This window comes from the organism of the source record quoted next, unplaced genomic scaffold (assembly GCF_019419815.1).
Source record: "Pyrus x bretschneideri cultivar Hongxiangsu unplaced genomic scaffold, Pyrus_bretschneideri_v1 Contig3, whole genome shotgun sequence".
NCBI lineage: Eukaryota > Viridiplantae > Streptophyta > Magnoliopsida > Rosales > Rosaceae > Pyrus > Pyrus x bretschneideri.
Window position 1 is genome coordinate 4,256,214 of NW_025999612.1, and position 17,087 is coordinate 4,273,300.

At 36.1% G+C, this 17,087-nt stretch overlaps 2 protein-coding genes and 1 long non-coding RNA gene across 4 annotated transcripts; 2 read left to right on the plus strand and 1 right to left on the minus strand.

Annotated features, from left to right (window-relative positions):
- Window positions 1–2,388: 2,388 nt before the first annotated feature.
- LOC125479597 lies at window positions 2,389–3,918 on the plus strand. The gene has a single exon (XM_048589111.1). It carries the CDS (start codon window positions 2,447–2,449, stop codon window positions 3,068–3,070), a length of 624 nt encoding a protein of 207 aa, XP_048445068.1. The 5' UTR covers window positions 2,389–2,446; the 3' UTR covers window positions 3,071–3,918.
- LOC103935787 lies at window positions 3,871–4,691 on the minus strand. Its single transcript, XM_018644641.2, has one exon. The coding sequence runs from the start codon at window positions 4,689–4,691 to the stop codon at window positions 4,056–4,058; it is 636 nt and encodes a 211-aa protein (XP_018500157.2). The 3' UTR covers window positions 3,871–4,055.
- A 2,310-nt stretch (window positions 4,692–7,001) lies between these two features.
- Window positions 7,002–12,846, plus strand: LOC125479580. Of its 2 annotated transcripts, XR_007260114.1 has the most exons (4): window positions 7,002–7,411; window positions 7,503–7,583; window positions 8,215–8,276; window positions 9,068–12,846. It is a non-coding gene; the product is annotated as an uncharacterized LOC125479580 (long non-coding RNA). The 2 variants fall into 2 exon arrangements; XR_007260115.1 differs by lacking the exon at window positions 8,215–8,276 and having other exon boundaries at window positions 7,032–7,411.
- Window positions 12,847–17,087: the final 4,241 nt, after the last annotated feature.

The following is a 17,087-nucleotide window of genomic DNA, read 5'->3' on the forward strand; positions in this document are numbered from 1 at the left end:
TGTAGAAACATATGCTTACAAATCATTCCATTCACAAAATTCTAATAATGTAAGATGAATATAGTTTTATACACTTCAAGTATGAGTTGGGCAGCGCGGTGTTGACGCTGAGCAGTAAAGCTAAACTATCTAAGCAGCCACAATGGACTGCACCATTGCATTTGACTTGTTCACAAAGACTGTCCAAACTTACAAGACCAGTACTTCTTGATCACCTGGTTTATATGTTTAAATGCCAACTTGAGCATCAGAATCTGGAAGTGTCCATGTAGGCAACAAGTCTTGTAGGGATATTAGCATGTTGGATATTTATTAAGTGCAGTCATTTAGTCTCTAAAAGCATGCAACAACTTGGCAAAAATAAGAGCCATTACCGTAAGCTAACCAATAAACGAGATTCTTTCTTACGTGTCGATGCAAATTTCCACCGTTTTCAGTCTTGACGAAAATGCACCTGCAAAACAATCAACACCTTTGATTGAAGAACTAAGCCTCACGCGCCCGCCCACGAGGTGGTGGGGGGCGGGGGGGGGGTGCGTTAGGTCAATAGATCTCCGATGCCTAAGTTATTTAATAGGAGATAATATCTTGAGATAATGGGGTAATTATCCCTACTTGATTTAAATAAGGATTACTTACTTGATTGGAGTCAATCTTCAATTTAGGAATGTACTAAAGATAAGGATTTGGGTAATTAATCCTTATCTTTAATTCCTTACCAAGGGCAGGTGGTCAGTCGTATTCAGCTGCTGAGATCTCAATGGATGCAAGTTGCACGTGGGAGCATCTGAGAAACCTGCCCATTTATTGAGGGCAATCTTGTCTTTCTTGAATAAAAGTCTACGTGTCACCTCTAAAAAATTATGGAGTGGACTTTACAAAATGTGTGTCAAAAAATAATTGTCCTCCGATCCTAGCCCTATATATATATACACACACACACACGTACATACACAGGCCCTTTATGCAAAGGGATCCCCATTTCTTTTAAAAAAATGGGGATTAGGTGTGGGGCTCACTTCACATCGAACTTCAACGATTCGAACCATCTATTTTGTAAGTCTCGATTCATAGATCATCCTTGCAAAAATTCAATTCAATCCGAAATCATTTGCCTATTTAATTATCAAGATAAAATTTCATTGTTTCTTATATAACAAAATATTCGTTAATTTCTTTAAATTCAATTAGATGTCTTAAACATTTCCGATTTGGCTAATATTTTGCAAGGATGATTTATGAGGTGCAACTTGAAAAATAGACGGTTCGGATTGTTAAAGTTTGATGTAGTGTGGATCCTACAACTAATCTCCATTTTTATAAAAAAATGGAGATCTCTTCCCTTAAAGATTTCCTATATATATGTATGTGTGTGTATGTATATATATTTAATATCCACAAAACAATTTTCCATCACTGTAATGAGGAACTTAGGTCGACAAGAAGTACTTAACCAAATTTTTGGCATGGATTTTCTTCCCTGCCTCTACTTTACTGGGACAAAAAGTTAAAAGCTCGTTACAGGGCGAAAAATGTCGACAAGTACATGCTTTCACTGTAAAATGTGAGCCACCATGCTTCTCTGTCATAATTAATGTGCAAGTTCTTGTTGGTGAAAGTTGGTGTGCAAATTTTAACAGACAGGAAATTTGATAAAGGATATTAATACTTGTGACCATCACCTAATGGAAACTTACTTGTGATATAACGTACTTCCACTATACAAGCATCATAAGCGGGTATCTATTCATTCTCTTTATTATCATATAAATGTTAACTTTAAAATAATCATTCAATTTAGAGATCATTTAGTCATCCATTCGTGTCAAATAAATTAATGATTTTTGTAACAAATATCATCATCATGGTGAACAACCCATTTGTTTGATGCATGTGGATGGCACCTAAACATTCTAAAAATTGTTTTTTTTTTTTTTTTAAGAGATGATCTTTACATGATGATAAAAAAAAAAAAAAAAGAAGGAATAGTTATGATTATGATGTTGAACAAGTAAGTTGCCCCATAGGGTGAATACAAGTATTTTCTCAGGTTTTTTCATGTACTTACTCAATATCACGTTCTTCGCCCCCCTTAAGGGACAAAGTATAGATATATTTATTATATGGTCCCAATTGGATGTCACCGAGGCTTCAATAGATAAATAAGTGTACATTTTTCATCTTGCATTACAAGTCATGTCCATGGAACCATTTAGAAGGCAAGAATCTCATCTAAGCGTGTTTGCATATTCCAATTGAAAAATGCAAAATGGTCACTTTGATTCCAGAACTCATTTGTACTTATTCCCTTCCAATTCAAGTAAATACATTAATTAGTCAAGATGTCTAAACAATATAAATACACAATATTGCTACCATTACCAAACGTAGAACTCTTATACTTCTCAATCAATCATTGAGAAGTACAAAACCATAAAAACGAAAAATGGCTGAGAAGTACAGTCACATGGGACCGGTTCCTGTGCTCCACGGAAAAGATGAAGAATCCGCGGTGTATTTGCAATCTGAGGAGCTCAGACGTCAAAAAAGAAGGATGATGTACAAGTACATTGGTATTTTCCTTGTAGTTCATATCATAGTAATCACAATAATTGCACTCACTGTGATGAAGGTTAAGTTCCCGAAGGTCAGGTTAGGCAACATCAACGTCCGAAGCCTCAACTCTGACCCAACAACACCTTCGTTTGACACGAGCTTCACAACCCAAGTAAGTGTCAAGAACACAAACTGGGGTTCTTACAAGTTTGACGCTGGCACTGTCACGTTTTTGCACCAAGGCGTGACTATAGGGCAAGTTTCAATTCCGAAGGGCCAAGCTGGAATGCGTTCCACCAAGAAGGTCAGTGCCACGGTGAGTTTGAACTCGCATGGCAGTTCCAATCTTGGCAGTGAATTGAAGAGTGGGATGTTGACGCTGAGCAGCCAAGCCAAATTGAGTGGAAAAGTTAAATTGTTTTTAATTATGAAGAAAAAGAAGAGTGCTACAATGAATTGCACCGTAACAATCGATTTGTCAACTAAGACGGTCAAAACTCTAAAATGCAAATGATCACAAACTAAGCAGTGAGTGAAAGAGGATTGGAGTTGAACTGCGTTTTATTAAATCATTAATTAGGATTTTTTCTTTTTCTTTTAAGGTTTGTGCTTGAAGAATTGGAAATTGGGACCTATTCCAAGGTATTGGGAACACAGCCACACCAATAACCAGTCGGTTTCATATGATTTATTATTATTTGTGTGATGCTTGAACTTTTTTTGAACGCGAAGAAGCAGCGGTTATGCAGTCTTTCTCATTTTTTATTTGTTCTTCTTTTAGACTTTTTTGTTTGGTTGAATACAGAGAAGGACTGCATAACCGCTGCTTCTTCACGTTCAAAAGAAGTAAATAAATAAAACGAAACGTAGGAAAAATATACTAGAAAAAAGATAAGGAAGATACTGCCTGGAGGCTGGAATTATGTCACCTAGATATTTATCTTTGAGAATTATTTATAGTAGATCAAACAGCATCTTAAGCTGGACAAATTAGACAGCAATGTCACACCCCACTGCAAACAAGACCACAGCTTGTAATTTGTCCCGTTGTAAGACAAAGACTAGGCATTAATTAGGTATTAATTAGTCAGTTGAAGTTAGGGTTGGATTGGATGAATCTGAAGGGGTGACCATCCCAAACAATGGAAATTTTTACCACTTTACTAAAGTTTCTGTTAGTTTATAGGCTCCATGCATGTCGCAATCTTTATGGTCCTTCTCAATTACTAAATGTTTGAATTTTACTACATACTATTTTGGGATGAAAGTGTCAATATTTTGTTACAGAGGTTTCCAAAGGATCTGTTCAAAACCTAAAACAACAGCACTATCAATCTTCATTTAACCAAAGAAAAAAGAGTACAAGTGCAAAATTGCGTTTTGGTATGAATACGTATATACCGAGCTATAGGATATGTGAAAACGAAAGGCAACAGAAAAAAAAACATTCAAAATTTAGGAAAATATAAAACAAGTACAAAGAAATCTTTGGTCTGTTTTCACTTGCACTCTAAACTTTTGAGCGTCTTCGATGACAGATTGAATGCAATGGAGCAGTCCATGGTGGAAGCCTTCTTCTTTTTCATTATTAACATCAATTCAACCTTTCCGGTCAAACTAGCCGCGCTATTGAGAGTTAACACCCCGCTGCTCAATTCACTCCCAAGATTGGAACCCGTCAGTGCATTCGAATTCAAGCTCACCTCGACATTCACTTTTTTGGTGGAAAGCATTCCAGCCTTGCTCTTCGGAATAACCACTTGTCCGACAGCAGCTCCTTGGTACAAAAACGTGACAGTGCTAGCATCAAACTTGTAAGGACCCCAGTTTGTGTTCTTGACCTTGATTTGGGTTGTGAATTTCATGTCGAATGAAGGTGTTGCCGGGAAGGAGTTGAGTTCTTGGATGTCGATGTTGCCTAGTCTGACCTTTGGGGTCTTAACTTTCATAACAGTAAGACCAATCACGGTTATGACAATGATTTGAAACACAATGAAAATTGCAACATAAATGGCTAACTTGATTCTCTTCTTGCGTTTGAGCTCGTCAGCTGATTGCAAAGACTCAGCATCACTTCTTTGGTAACCATTGGTTGCGAGGACTGAAGGATAAACCTGTTGGGTCTTCTCAGCCATCTTAATTGCTTTTGCTGAATAAAAGCTTCGAAAGAAAAATAATCTGTTTGGTTTCTCTCTTTCTCTATATTAAAATATGAACTGATGAGCAAATGTGTTGATTGTGTGAATGTTTGTTGTGTGGAGCTTGGTATATATGTAGTGTTTTGGATAGTGAGTTAACTAGAGACATCAGCGGTGTTAATAATTTCCTGGAAACTGGAAACATAACGTGCAAATAATTTTTTTGTATTTTATTGACTTGTAGTTTTAGACTTGTAACACTCCAGTAGATGATTGAGAATATGATTACAAACCTGTTTATTATATAGTATTATATAATAAGGATTAGGTTTATTTGTTGATTTGTTCCTTTAAACTGTCATGTAATCTTATTTTACTCTCTGAAATTAATTTTGTTTTCCTTTGCCTCCTAAAACAACTATTTTCATTAGTCTCGATTCATCCATTGTTATACATTCCATCAAATAAACGTTAAATTAGAGAGTAGTGTGGACATTTCATTATTGAAAGTGAAACAGCTATTTGCCTCCAACATATGCCACCTAAAATAATCTCACAACTCTAATTCAAACTCATGTAATCGAATCCAACAGCTTCAACTACAACTCTGCACCAATCTGCACAAAAAAAAAAAAAAAAAAAAAAAAAAGGCGCAAAAGAGATGAATGGAGCCTTGAATTTGAGTTATAAAAAAATGGAGTTTGGATTGTTTTCACAAAGAGTTGGGTCAAAAATAAAATGTCGATAACATCTGTTTGACAAAATAGATAAAAATGAGATGAATTGAAATTAATGAGACAAAAATAAAAATTTCAAGAGTCAAAATGAAACAAAACTAATTCTACAAAATAAAATAACACTAAATGTCAATTTCTGAAGCAAATCAAATAATAAACCAATAACACTATATTTACTCAACACAAAACAAATAAGGGGTTCACCAAGTGAGACAGAGTCAAAGCTAGAAGTAGATATTTTTATTTTTATTTTTTTAGCTATTTAATTATTTCCACCATAAGAAGAAGAGTAAGTGAAGTGCATTACCATTCCACAGGGAACCTATTAGACCATCTAGAAGACGAGTAAGTCAAAGACTGCTAACCGTCCGCACTTATGGACTTTTACTTTAGACCATCTGGAACACTACAAAAACATGTATGTGGCACTGGTGGCAACTAGAGCACAATTGGTCCCTCCACATCACGATATATGCGTTAACGAAAAATACACGACTGGGCAGGGTATTATTTTTCTTTTTCTTTCGATGATTTCATCTCAATATGTTTTATATATCCTATTAGCCATGTGTCCACACGTTATGCGTTGTGTTATTAAATTTAATCTATCAATTTGCTATGACTTATATTTATATCAACTTTTTAGGCAATTTAAAAAAAAAAAAAAATTGGCTTTGAAGAAATTGGGGTGGTGTGGAGGTTTTGAAAAAGGGAACGTGGGCGGTGGAGTTTTATTTTTATTTCTGGTTATTCTTTATATATATATATATATTTGTTATAGTATTTTATTTGTTGTTTGACATAATTATCCATACTCAATTAACTAATTTTTTAAAATTTAGTAATTTGTATAGGGGTATAATTGTATTTTAATGCGCTTTAGGTTGCCAAGAGGTATTCTCTTAGAAACAGTACGGTTGGTGAAGCTTCAATTAGTTGACTCAGCTAGTAAGACTAGACTATCTCTATTTCAAGGATAGGAAATTACAAAATTTAGCACCATATTTTTACTATTAATATATATGAGGTTAGTCCCTTTTCCATCCAAGATTATGAACCTATTATTTTTCACCTTTAACTTTATAGTTTGTTAAGTTTTTTGTATTTTAAGGGGAAAGAGAACAGATCTCCTCTATAAGAATAGAGAGTAAGAAAGTCTCTTTAATCTTTCTTGTTTGTTAACAATTTTGGAATTAGTTTTTGTATTATCTATCTTTTTTCTCACAATGGTTTGATGTAAAAAAATTATTTATTTGTTATTTTTTTTTTTTATGGATTACACATAAATGGATGGGTGCATTATAGAGTTTAATGTGTTGGATCTGATTTGGATTATTGATAATATTATTTTGACGGTTTAAATCTAAGCTATAACAACCCATCCCAAATTTTACAATTTTATTAATTTTGAAGGAGTGAATTGACAAAAATGCCCGTACTGGTAAGGTTATTGACTTTCGTTGACCATTATTTTGTGACGCGTATGAGCTATTATTTTACCATATTCTCGAAGTACTCGATGGTACAAATACGTGGGCGCAAGAGAATTCGAATTTGGAGCTATGATGGAGATTTTATGAACTTACGAAGATGAATGGCATTTTAGTAAATTCACTATCCTTGATCATTGGCCTAAGTTATTTTATTATTTTTCTTTCAAATTTTGTTAAGTATGGGACCCATGCCCACCACTCACTCTCTTCCACATGGGACTTTCCTTACCACACATCCAGACCCCCTCTCTCTTCTCTTGATTTTCTCCCTCACCTCTTTCTTGCTCTAAATCTCCCTCTCCAGAAATCACATATCACCACCTCCGCTGAACCCAGACCGAGCAGACCGCACCAACCAACACCACCTTAAGACCCTCCCAGTCTTGATCTCAAACCAGGTCGAGGCCTTTCTCCCTCATTCTCTCTACATAGTGACACCATCACTGTGCATATTTTCCTCCATCGAGGTTTTGAATTTCTGACAATGGTAAGTTCCAAAACCACCTAAAATTTCTTGGATTGTGTTTTGGTATATGTTTCTAGATTTTCTAAGGTTTTCAGTGGTGGTTTTGGTGCAGATATCAACTAGGGGAGACTTCCAAGTTTTCCAGATAGCCGCAATTTTTGCAGGCTATTTTCAAGCCACCTATTTTACTTGGGTAAGTAGATTCAATGTCCTCATCCTTTTATCTTTCCTTTGGTTTAATTTTGGAGTGAAATGGCTAAAAATCGAGCTCGATCGCAACACCAAAAGTTTCTAGGTCAAACCAACCCAAAAACTGACCCATGACTAGGATTGGGTCGACCCGACCCGAAGAAAAAAAAAGATCCAAACTTGGATATGTGGACCAAATCTGACCTGGATCCGCAAGTCTGACCCGGGTCTATTTTTGAAATTGGAGGGAATATTTATTTGGAATATTTCGTCAACTTTAACAAAATATTTCTTCTAGGATGGAATATTCTGTTGAAGTTAACTGTTGATCGTTAGTTGATTTTTGTTGACTTTTTCAAAATTTTCTCCGAAACCCTCGTAAGCTAATTTCGAAGCCTAGAGTCCTTTTTTGATATCCGTTTAGCTAAAGTCCTAAGTTTTAACGTAGTTGATCGCCGATGTGACCTAGTTGACTCTTTAGGGTTGACCGTTGACTCTTTGTTGACTTTTTATGAAAATTGCCCGAGACCCTTTTTAGCGTATTTCGATGCCCTGATTTCAAATCCGCAGTCCGTTTTCTCAAATTTAATCGTTTTAGTTGAGTTTTACTGATGGGACTCAATATTATGCTTAAGTGTGAATACTATCGGAGACTTCAGCTTTTCTAGTTCGAAAGGATACGGCCTCGCAAGTATCTGTGAGTGAGTCTTTTCTTTTATATAGTATATATATATTTATTTAGTTTCCACATATATATTTAATAATGAATTTTCTATGTGATTGCCATAATTAAATTAACATTTACAAGAAAGGTCGTAATGTTGAGAATTATGAAATTATTCTGAATCTTATAGGATGCACATGTATGCGTACTATTATGGGATGTCTTAATTATATTTGCAACATGAGAAGTGTTATGTTACCTACAATTATCGATTTACCGTTGCATGATCATATTTACGTTATTTGCTCATTGTGTGCTGCATTGGTGTTAGTACTCACTCGAGGGCTAGGGCCAGTCTGTCACGTGTATGTTCAGATTGCATCGTATGCTCACTTTGGATCCATTGTAGGTACTAGTCCTGTCCTAGATTGCTATAGACAATTAGGACTCATATGTGATGCATATAGCGCCAGTCTTCACGTGATTTTAGTACTAGAGCGTATATCATTATTACACTTAGTCCTGTTTTTGTCAGAATACCTTTGCATGAACTCGTGTGTCATCATATGTCGATGAGCACTTGATATGATAGGTTTTCTTATGCGAGATTATGTGATTACGGATGTCATGTGTTTATTTATGAAAGTTTGTGATGTATCGCATTCTTGAGTTACTGCTGGTTATGGTACGTATTTTCATATTATACGTAGTATGTTATATTTGGAAACTATGCATGTTTTATGGCGAAGGGTTATTATATTTTCAAAAAGGTTTTACAAAACATTATTTTTAGACCCACTCACCTTTATTTTTCACCCCTTCAGGTTTAGTAGCAGAGCTTTTGTGATGAAGATTCCTGGCAAATGTTGGTATAGGTGATTACCCTTGATTGTATAATTCTTATTCTACCTTACTGTACTTTTCATATGCTCTGACATCACGTGTGAATTGTGTTCAATCCCGCTCACATGCGCACTCTTACATTTAGGCACTTTAGGTTTAAATTTATTCACTTTTTCCACATCACTACAGTTTATGGCTTCGTCACCTTCCTGTATCGGCCAGCACAGCTCAATTCGAAGTCCAGGTGGACACTTTGGGTCGGGGTGTGTTAGTTTGGTATCAGAGCATAAGTTTGGGCAATATTGCGTCCATCACATACGTGATGTAAGCATTCTCAGTTTTTGAACCTAATGTCGAATCTTGCCACCCCATCGAATACAAAAAACGTGTTAGCTTTTCCTAAGTTTTGGACAGATTAGGCGACTTATTGACATGCTAGAAAATCGTTTTGGCGAACGCCTTCAGACTTCAAGTGAAGAATTTCCCTGCCAAGGAAAATCCCTGTTTGGAATGAATTGTTGGCCCTAAAGCCGGGCTAATGTATTGATAGTTGTGTACCACTAGGAATTTACCAATTAATCCCATTACTACTATCCACTCATCATTACTAACCCTTCAAGTTAGGAACCTAAAAATAGCTTTGATTCCTTGGCGGTACCATTAGTATACCACCAATCAAATTTCCTACAAAGTTTTACTTTCTGTCAAAATCTCTGAAAATGTCTCGAATGACAATGTGGTGCTAAAATGCTAGCACTCGATGAAGAACATCTTGGGGACAATCACTTTTGATCCCCAACAACACCAATCTTTTAAACGTAGTTATAATTTCGGATCTTTAGGAGGAAAATCAAATATCATTAAACCTGTTCTAAAGTAGGTTAGTAGTGAATTCCTTTTCCTAGGCTTAGAGCACTTCAATCAATACTAGTTCCCAAAATTTCTTTCAATGTTGTACTCGTCATTTCAATGAGTATAGGCATGAGACTGCAAATTGTTATACCTACGGTTAGTAGAAATCCTCGAAGCAGTAAGTATTTTCCCCATAATCAACGAAACCAACTCACAGGACCAGTTCCTTACCAATCATTCGAAACCATCCACCCGAGCAGGCTTAAACCTGTAATCAGCCTACGATGGTGCTACTACTTGTTGATATTGTCCGACATCCAGAATATGTCAACCAGTATTCAGGGGGTATGATTTATGAAATCGGACACATGCTACTATCTAGGAGTGATATCTTTATGCCCGAACGCTGGTTCACAATTTTAGGATAATAAACAATATCAAAATATCTTAAATGCGTTAATTAGCAATGTGACTAATAGACTGATTAATTTTGACTACCAAAGCCGAAGGAATTACAATTGTGGAAATTTAGGAGTAAGCCTTGTAGGAGGACCGTAAACTTGCAGTTGTGTAAACCATTTTACCCATCTAGGTAACCAGAAGATTCTCAACTAGTCGCCTTTCTGATCAACTCCACAGACAAACATTAAAATTGAAGCATGAGTTGAATTATTCCTGTAAGAGTGAATTGAGCATCGTGAAAGCTGTGAAGACTTGTTAGTACATGTTGTAGAGAAAAGAAGTAGTATTGTACGTTCTGAGGAAACATATATCTCTGATATCACTTTTCAAAATTTTACATGGGATACCACTAAATTGTGAAGTGAAGTACACCACCGATTCACTTTCTCGTACTACACCAGTTTTCCTTGCATATTTTCGAACTACTCCTACATCATTGAGAGAACTTAGTTACAAAGGCTTACCAATTAGGAATTTACCTAACCAAATACTTTATCTAGGGAACCTCAAACCTAGTCACGAGGATGATAGACCGAACCTTAGGATGGTACCTGGATTCCTGGCAACATAATTCGGTGACGATTAAAACCTATACTTCAAGTTGATGGTCTGTCTGACCAACTTTTTAGAGTCCAAATTTTCTTTCATAGCCTAACGAATTTGTAGTAGTCTTATCGACAACTTTCTCACCTACTTTAGAAATGAGATCAAATTTTCTAAACACTGATAGTCAACTTTATACCAAGTTCTCCAGATGTTAGCTTTGTTAGATTAGGTATCTTTCTTGGAAGATATGATCTCAGCTGGCGATATTATATTTATTTCCCCAAAAGGTTGTAGCAGTGTGACATTCCCACAAATTATTGTGAAATGCGAGACGTCCTTGGCCTTGTCGATTTTGATCGGCGGTTTATTAATGATTTTTCAACTATAGCATTTTCCTCACAAGTTAACAAAGGAAAGTTAGTTTACCTTTAGATGCTAAAGGTGGATAAAGTTTCTGACAACTGAGGTGTTGCTTCTTTTCGACCATTGTTCGTACACCCTTCGATAACAACGATGATTACATAATCTATAATGATGTTTCACTAAATGATTTGACTGCGTACCAATGTAGCATGACAGAGTATCACTTATGTTTTTTTGATAGTCAAAACCGTATGAAGTGAACCATCTTACTCATGACTTAGAATTAGCAGCTACCATCTTTACTTGAAAACTGGATGACACTTTTCTATGGAGAAATGTGTCCAAAATCTTTACTAGCCTTAGACTTCTCAAATGTATCTTCATTTGAAAGGAACTAAAATTTTGACAGCGACGATGGAAGAACCAAATCAACATCTACGATTGCACCATCGTGTATCACCCCGGTTATGCAAATGTAATTACTGTTACAGTAGCAAAAGACATATATCCCTTGAACACTTTCAGCCTATCCTATCCCATTTCAGCTAGAATTCACGAGTATTGATACGACGTTACTTACAAACTATCAAGAAATCGTTCGAGTGGTTATAATCAATTATGATATCTAAATAGAGATGGAAAATATCACCATAAGTTCCCAATACAAGTTATCTTGTACATGTGGAGATTATGATGATATTTTGGTGATTTTCGACCAGCTTGACAAGTTAGCTCACTTTCTGTTGGTCCCAAAGGGGCAACATTTTAGACCACTTGGTAAGATTCATCATTTTTTATTAGTTTTGCTAGCAGTTTCAATCAGCATTTACTCTGACTGTAATTCCATATTCATCTATTTGTGCCAGAAGGCATTCCAGTCAACCTTAGATACGTGTCTATCCTACTGCATTTCGTATTATTTAATATGCAGATAGATTGTCTAGGAAATTCGCTCAGACATATAATTTTTAGTTGTGACCGTCAACTCTTCAATCACTCAACAATTACTCTGCTGAACAAATCTTTACTGTTGGTGATTGAATCTCTTGGAAGCTACCGTTGTAGCGAGATGTTATGCATTCAATCAGTTATCTTGTACTCTTGATTTGATGGACTTGTTTTGACCTTCAAATTCTTGGGTGTTCTTTTAGCCTTCTTGACATAGTTCTTTTATCTTGTACTTGCTAAGACGTTGTCAACTACATTATTTAGCTACATGGTGTCCATGTTACTATTGTATCTCACTGTGATGCGCGTTTAACTTCTAAGTCTTGGGAAGTCTTCTTGAAGGCCATGAGTACTAAGCTTTTGTTTTTGTCCAGTACCACATTTCACCCTCAGACTAACGACCAGTTTGAACGAATTATTCAGACCTTAGTGGACATGTTGCGTTTGTCTGTTCTGTAGTTTTTGCAAGGTTATGGTAAACACTTATCCTTGTTTGAGTTACGTACAATGATAATTATTATTCTAGTTTGGCTATGGTATCGTTTGAGCCATTTTATAGAGATTTTATGCATAGTACATGATTGACAAATGAGTATTGCAAACATGTATTTGAATGATCGAGATTACACTGTAGCAAACTTGTGTTTTATTGACGTTGTCACCCAAAAAGGTAGTACGTGAGCGCGAACGAGGCATTATTCAGTTGTTTTATGCGTATTTCCTAATGGGGGACAAGATGGTATATTTCACCCTTGGGAATTATTTGCTTGCTTATTGTGACAACAATGAGTTGTTGGTATTCTGGATTGCATATTGTAATACCGATAACTTATTCGTTGGATTCATTAAGCAAGTGGATAAGTAGGCCCGTCTACTTTATTATTTATATTTATTCATTGAGTTATTTATCTATGGTTGGGGCTTGACCCAAAGATACTACATGCTTGTTCTCGGAGTACGTGACGCTATGAGTGTGTGGTGAAAATTTTCTATGTTCGATTTTGATTTTAGTAGAACTATTATAAATTTACATTATTAAATACGTATTTTGGCGTTATGTTTTAATATATCTATTTTTGACTTTATGTCTTTTATTTTATAAAGGTATTATATTACAGTATTATGTTGAAGGAGAAGGAAGTTTGAGTTGGAGGCATGAAAGAGGAATTATTGCAATCTGATCGCAACAGAATGACATGTTCTTTTATGCAACTGCTCTAGCTGGATATCTTCTTTACATATACTTTTCTTTTGTATTTTTACTATTTTATGTACAACAAGTTATTTCAAATTTTAGGGATGAAATTTTTTTAAGGTGGGTAGATTGTAACAACCCGTCCCTAATTTTACAATTTTATTAATTTTGAAAGAGTGAATTGACAAAAATGCCCCTAGTGGCGAGGTTATTGACTTTCGTTGACCGTTATTTCGTGACATGAGCTATTATTTTATGGTAATCTCGAAGTACTCAATGGTACGAACGCGTGAGCGCAAGAGAATTCGAATTTGGAGCTACAATAGAGATTTTACGGACTTACAAAGACAAAGGGTATTTTAGTAAATTCACTATCCAAGATAATTGGCCTAAGTTATTTTATTATTTTCCTTTTAGATTTTGTTAAGTGAGGGACCAATGCCCACCACTCACTTTCTTCCATGTGGGATTTTCCTCCCTACACATCCGTACCCCCTTTCTCTTCTCTCTATTTTCTCCCTCACCTTTGTCCCGCTCTAGCTCTCTCCCTCTCTGGAAATCACAGATCACCACCTCCGTCGAACCCACGCCGTGGAGACCGTACCAAACACCACCACCTTAAGACCCTCCCAGTGTTGATCTCAAACCAGGCCGAGGCCTTTGTCCTTCATTCTTTCTTTGCACAATGGCACCATCACTGTGCATATTTTCCTCCGGTGAGCTTTTGAATTTTCAACAATGGTAAGTTCCAAAACCACCTAAAATTTCTTGGATCGTGTTTAAGTATATGTTTTTAGCTTTTCTAAGGTCTTTAATGGGGGGTTTTGGTGCAAAAATCAACTCGGGTAGACTTCCCTAGTTTTAGGGCGAGAGCCGCGATTTTTGTAGGCAATTTTCAAGCCTCTCCAGCCACCTATTTTACTTGGGTAAGGTAGATTCAATTTTGTTGTCCTTTTATCTTTATTTTTGTTTGGAGTGAAATAGCTAAAAATCGAGCTTGTTCGCAACTCCAAAAGTTGACAGGCCAAACCAGCCTAGAAACTGACGATTGCAGCTGTGCAACCCGCGACTGGGACTGGGTCGACACCCAACGAAAAAAAAAATCCAAACCTGGATCAACAAGTCCAACTTGGGTCCATTTATGAAATTGGAGGGAATATTCAGTTAACTCCCAGTTAACTTTTCGAAATTTTCTCGGAAACCCTTCTAGGCTAATTTCGACGCCCCAAGTCCTTTTTTGACATTCGTTTAGTGAAATTCTTGGCAAATGTTGGTATAGTTGATTACCTTTAATGGTATAATTGTTATCATACATTTATTGTACTTTTCTTATGTTCTGACATCACATATGAATTGAGTTCAATCCAGCTCACATGCGCACTCTTACATTTAGGCACTTTAGGTTTAAATTTATTCACTTTTTTTTCACATCACTACACTTTATGGTTTTGTCACCTTCCTGGTGTCGGTCAGCACAGCTCGATTCGAAGTTCAGATGGACATTCCAGATTGGGGTGTGTCATAAGCCGTTGAATCTTTTTTATTACCATTAAAATTTATTAATTGGATTTGAGCCGTCAGATTTTAAAAGTAATCTAAGAAGCAGGACAGCTGATGGATATTAACCGTCATAAAATCACATTAGCACATTTTCATGCTACCGTATGCCGCGGCAAACTAGAACATCCCTGTGTCAGTAGAACTGACGCGCGGGCCCTGCTGTCCCAATTTTTCACATGGGTTTGTTGCAACAATGGGCCCTTTTCCACCCAAAATCCCGGGATGGATATAAGACCCAAATACCAACTCTCAATCCCAAAATCTTGTTTTTCCCACCCCAAAACATACACACCTTAGAGAGGAAATATACCCAAATTATGAGATTTTATTTTCCCCGCCCTTGGGTTAGAGACAGTCTACGCAGACTCCAAAAACTGCTTCTTCATATTTTTGTTAACTTAGCTACTAAATAGACTCCAAAAACTATTTTGTCCAACGAGTTTAACTTAAGCATAAACATTTTCAAGAGACTCCTTATAGTTTTGTTACTTTAGCTAGTAAATAAACTCCAAAAATTGTTTTGGTTAGCCAGTTTAACTTAGCATCTGCAATATCAACAACTATTCTAACAAACTTTGAATATTTTATTATTCTTGAAGACAGTTTTAATATTTTTAATTTTACCTCAAAAATATTTTTAGTGCTTTCTTTAAGTTAAATTATCTGCCTTTAGTTAAATTTGGCTAGTTCATTACTATTCATGTAATTTAGGTTAGACGCTTACGGAACGACTAGACTAAGATTCTTATGGTGTTTGTCTATTAATAGACTAGTGACACACTCATTCTTTAAGGATGCATCATAGCGTGAAGCATGACAGAAATATTGTTGCTCAATACATGAGCTCTGCTCACACCATTGATATGATCGTTGCCATGCGGATTCTCCGGCACGTCAAGGGGGTTTAGATTTCAGCCTCACGGTGTGCCACTAATCTTATTATGCTTCCATGTTTGCTTATTCTGATGCTGATTGGATGAGTTGTCTGCATACGCGACGCTCCACTATTTGTTATCTTATCTATCTTGGATCCAATCTCATCTCATGGTGTTCGCAAGGAAACAACCGACTATTTCTCGTTCTAGTGTGGAATCCGAGTATATACACTTGCTCATGCATGCTAAGACGACATAAATTTTTCTTTGTTCTTGGTGAACTTGGTGTTCGGTTGTCCTTCCCAATTCCCCATTGTGACAACGTCAGTGCCACCTACCTTGTTGCCAATCTGGTTCATCATGCCCACATGCCACATTGAACAGGATTACTACTTTGTTCGTAAAAAAGTAGCTTTGGGTAGTCATTGGGTTTGTTATATCTCCTCTGCTAATCAACTCGCTGACCTTCTCACCAAGGCTCTTCACAAGCCATGCCATGAGCTTCTCTGTTTCAAACTCGACCGAACAGGCTTGTCCAATTTGCGTAGGAGGACTACTACAATTGAAATAGTATCTCCAAATTTTTCTCCGTTATCATACTTTTCCTTATATAATTGTAAATCTTAACTGTACTTATTATATTCTTGCCATAATAAGTTAGAAGCATGGCATATATATTGTAACATATTCCCAATGAGCAATACAAAGAATCATAATTCAACAAGATGATTTTCGACTAAAACAGAGAAATCAAGACAAATAAATGGACATAGCAACACTCTTTGTATTTATAGAACCTTGTTGAATCAATGCTATGTTTGAAGTGGCCTCTTTAGAAGTTCCCTTAATATTAAAGATATAGAAAGTTCGAAGATTTTTTTTTATTGAATTTGTAATCGTACTTCATATTTAAAGTCTAAGTCGATCGGAAATTGTTTGGTAAAATCACGGAATGCATGCCTACATTGCCTAGTGCCGGCAGCTGCGCTCACTTGTAAAAATAGTGCAAGCTTTGTCCCATAATTTGGAGTGGCAAATTGAAAATTATACAACCTGTTAGCCTAGTAAAACCTCCACTTAGAAAAGTAGTGCAGGATTTGTCCCAATTGTAATTTCATAATTTAACTATATTTTGGTGGTCTTCTTATAAAAATAATACACACACACACACACTTTGGTTGATTTTCTTTACACCCCATA

Bases quoted from the DNA above. Each gene is read 5' to 3' on its own strand.
- LOC103935787 (XM_018644641.2), bottom strand. From the start codon at position 4,691: ATGGCTGAGAAGACCCAACAGGTTTATCCTTCAGTCCTCGCAACCAAT.
- LOC125479597 (XM_048589111.1), top strand. From the start codon at position 2,447: ATGGCTGAGAAGTACAGTCACATGGGACCGGTTCCTGTGCTCCACGGA.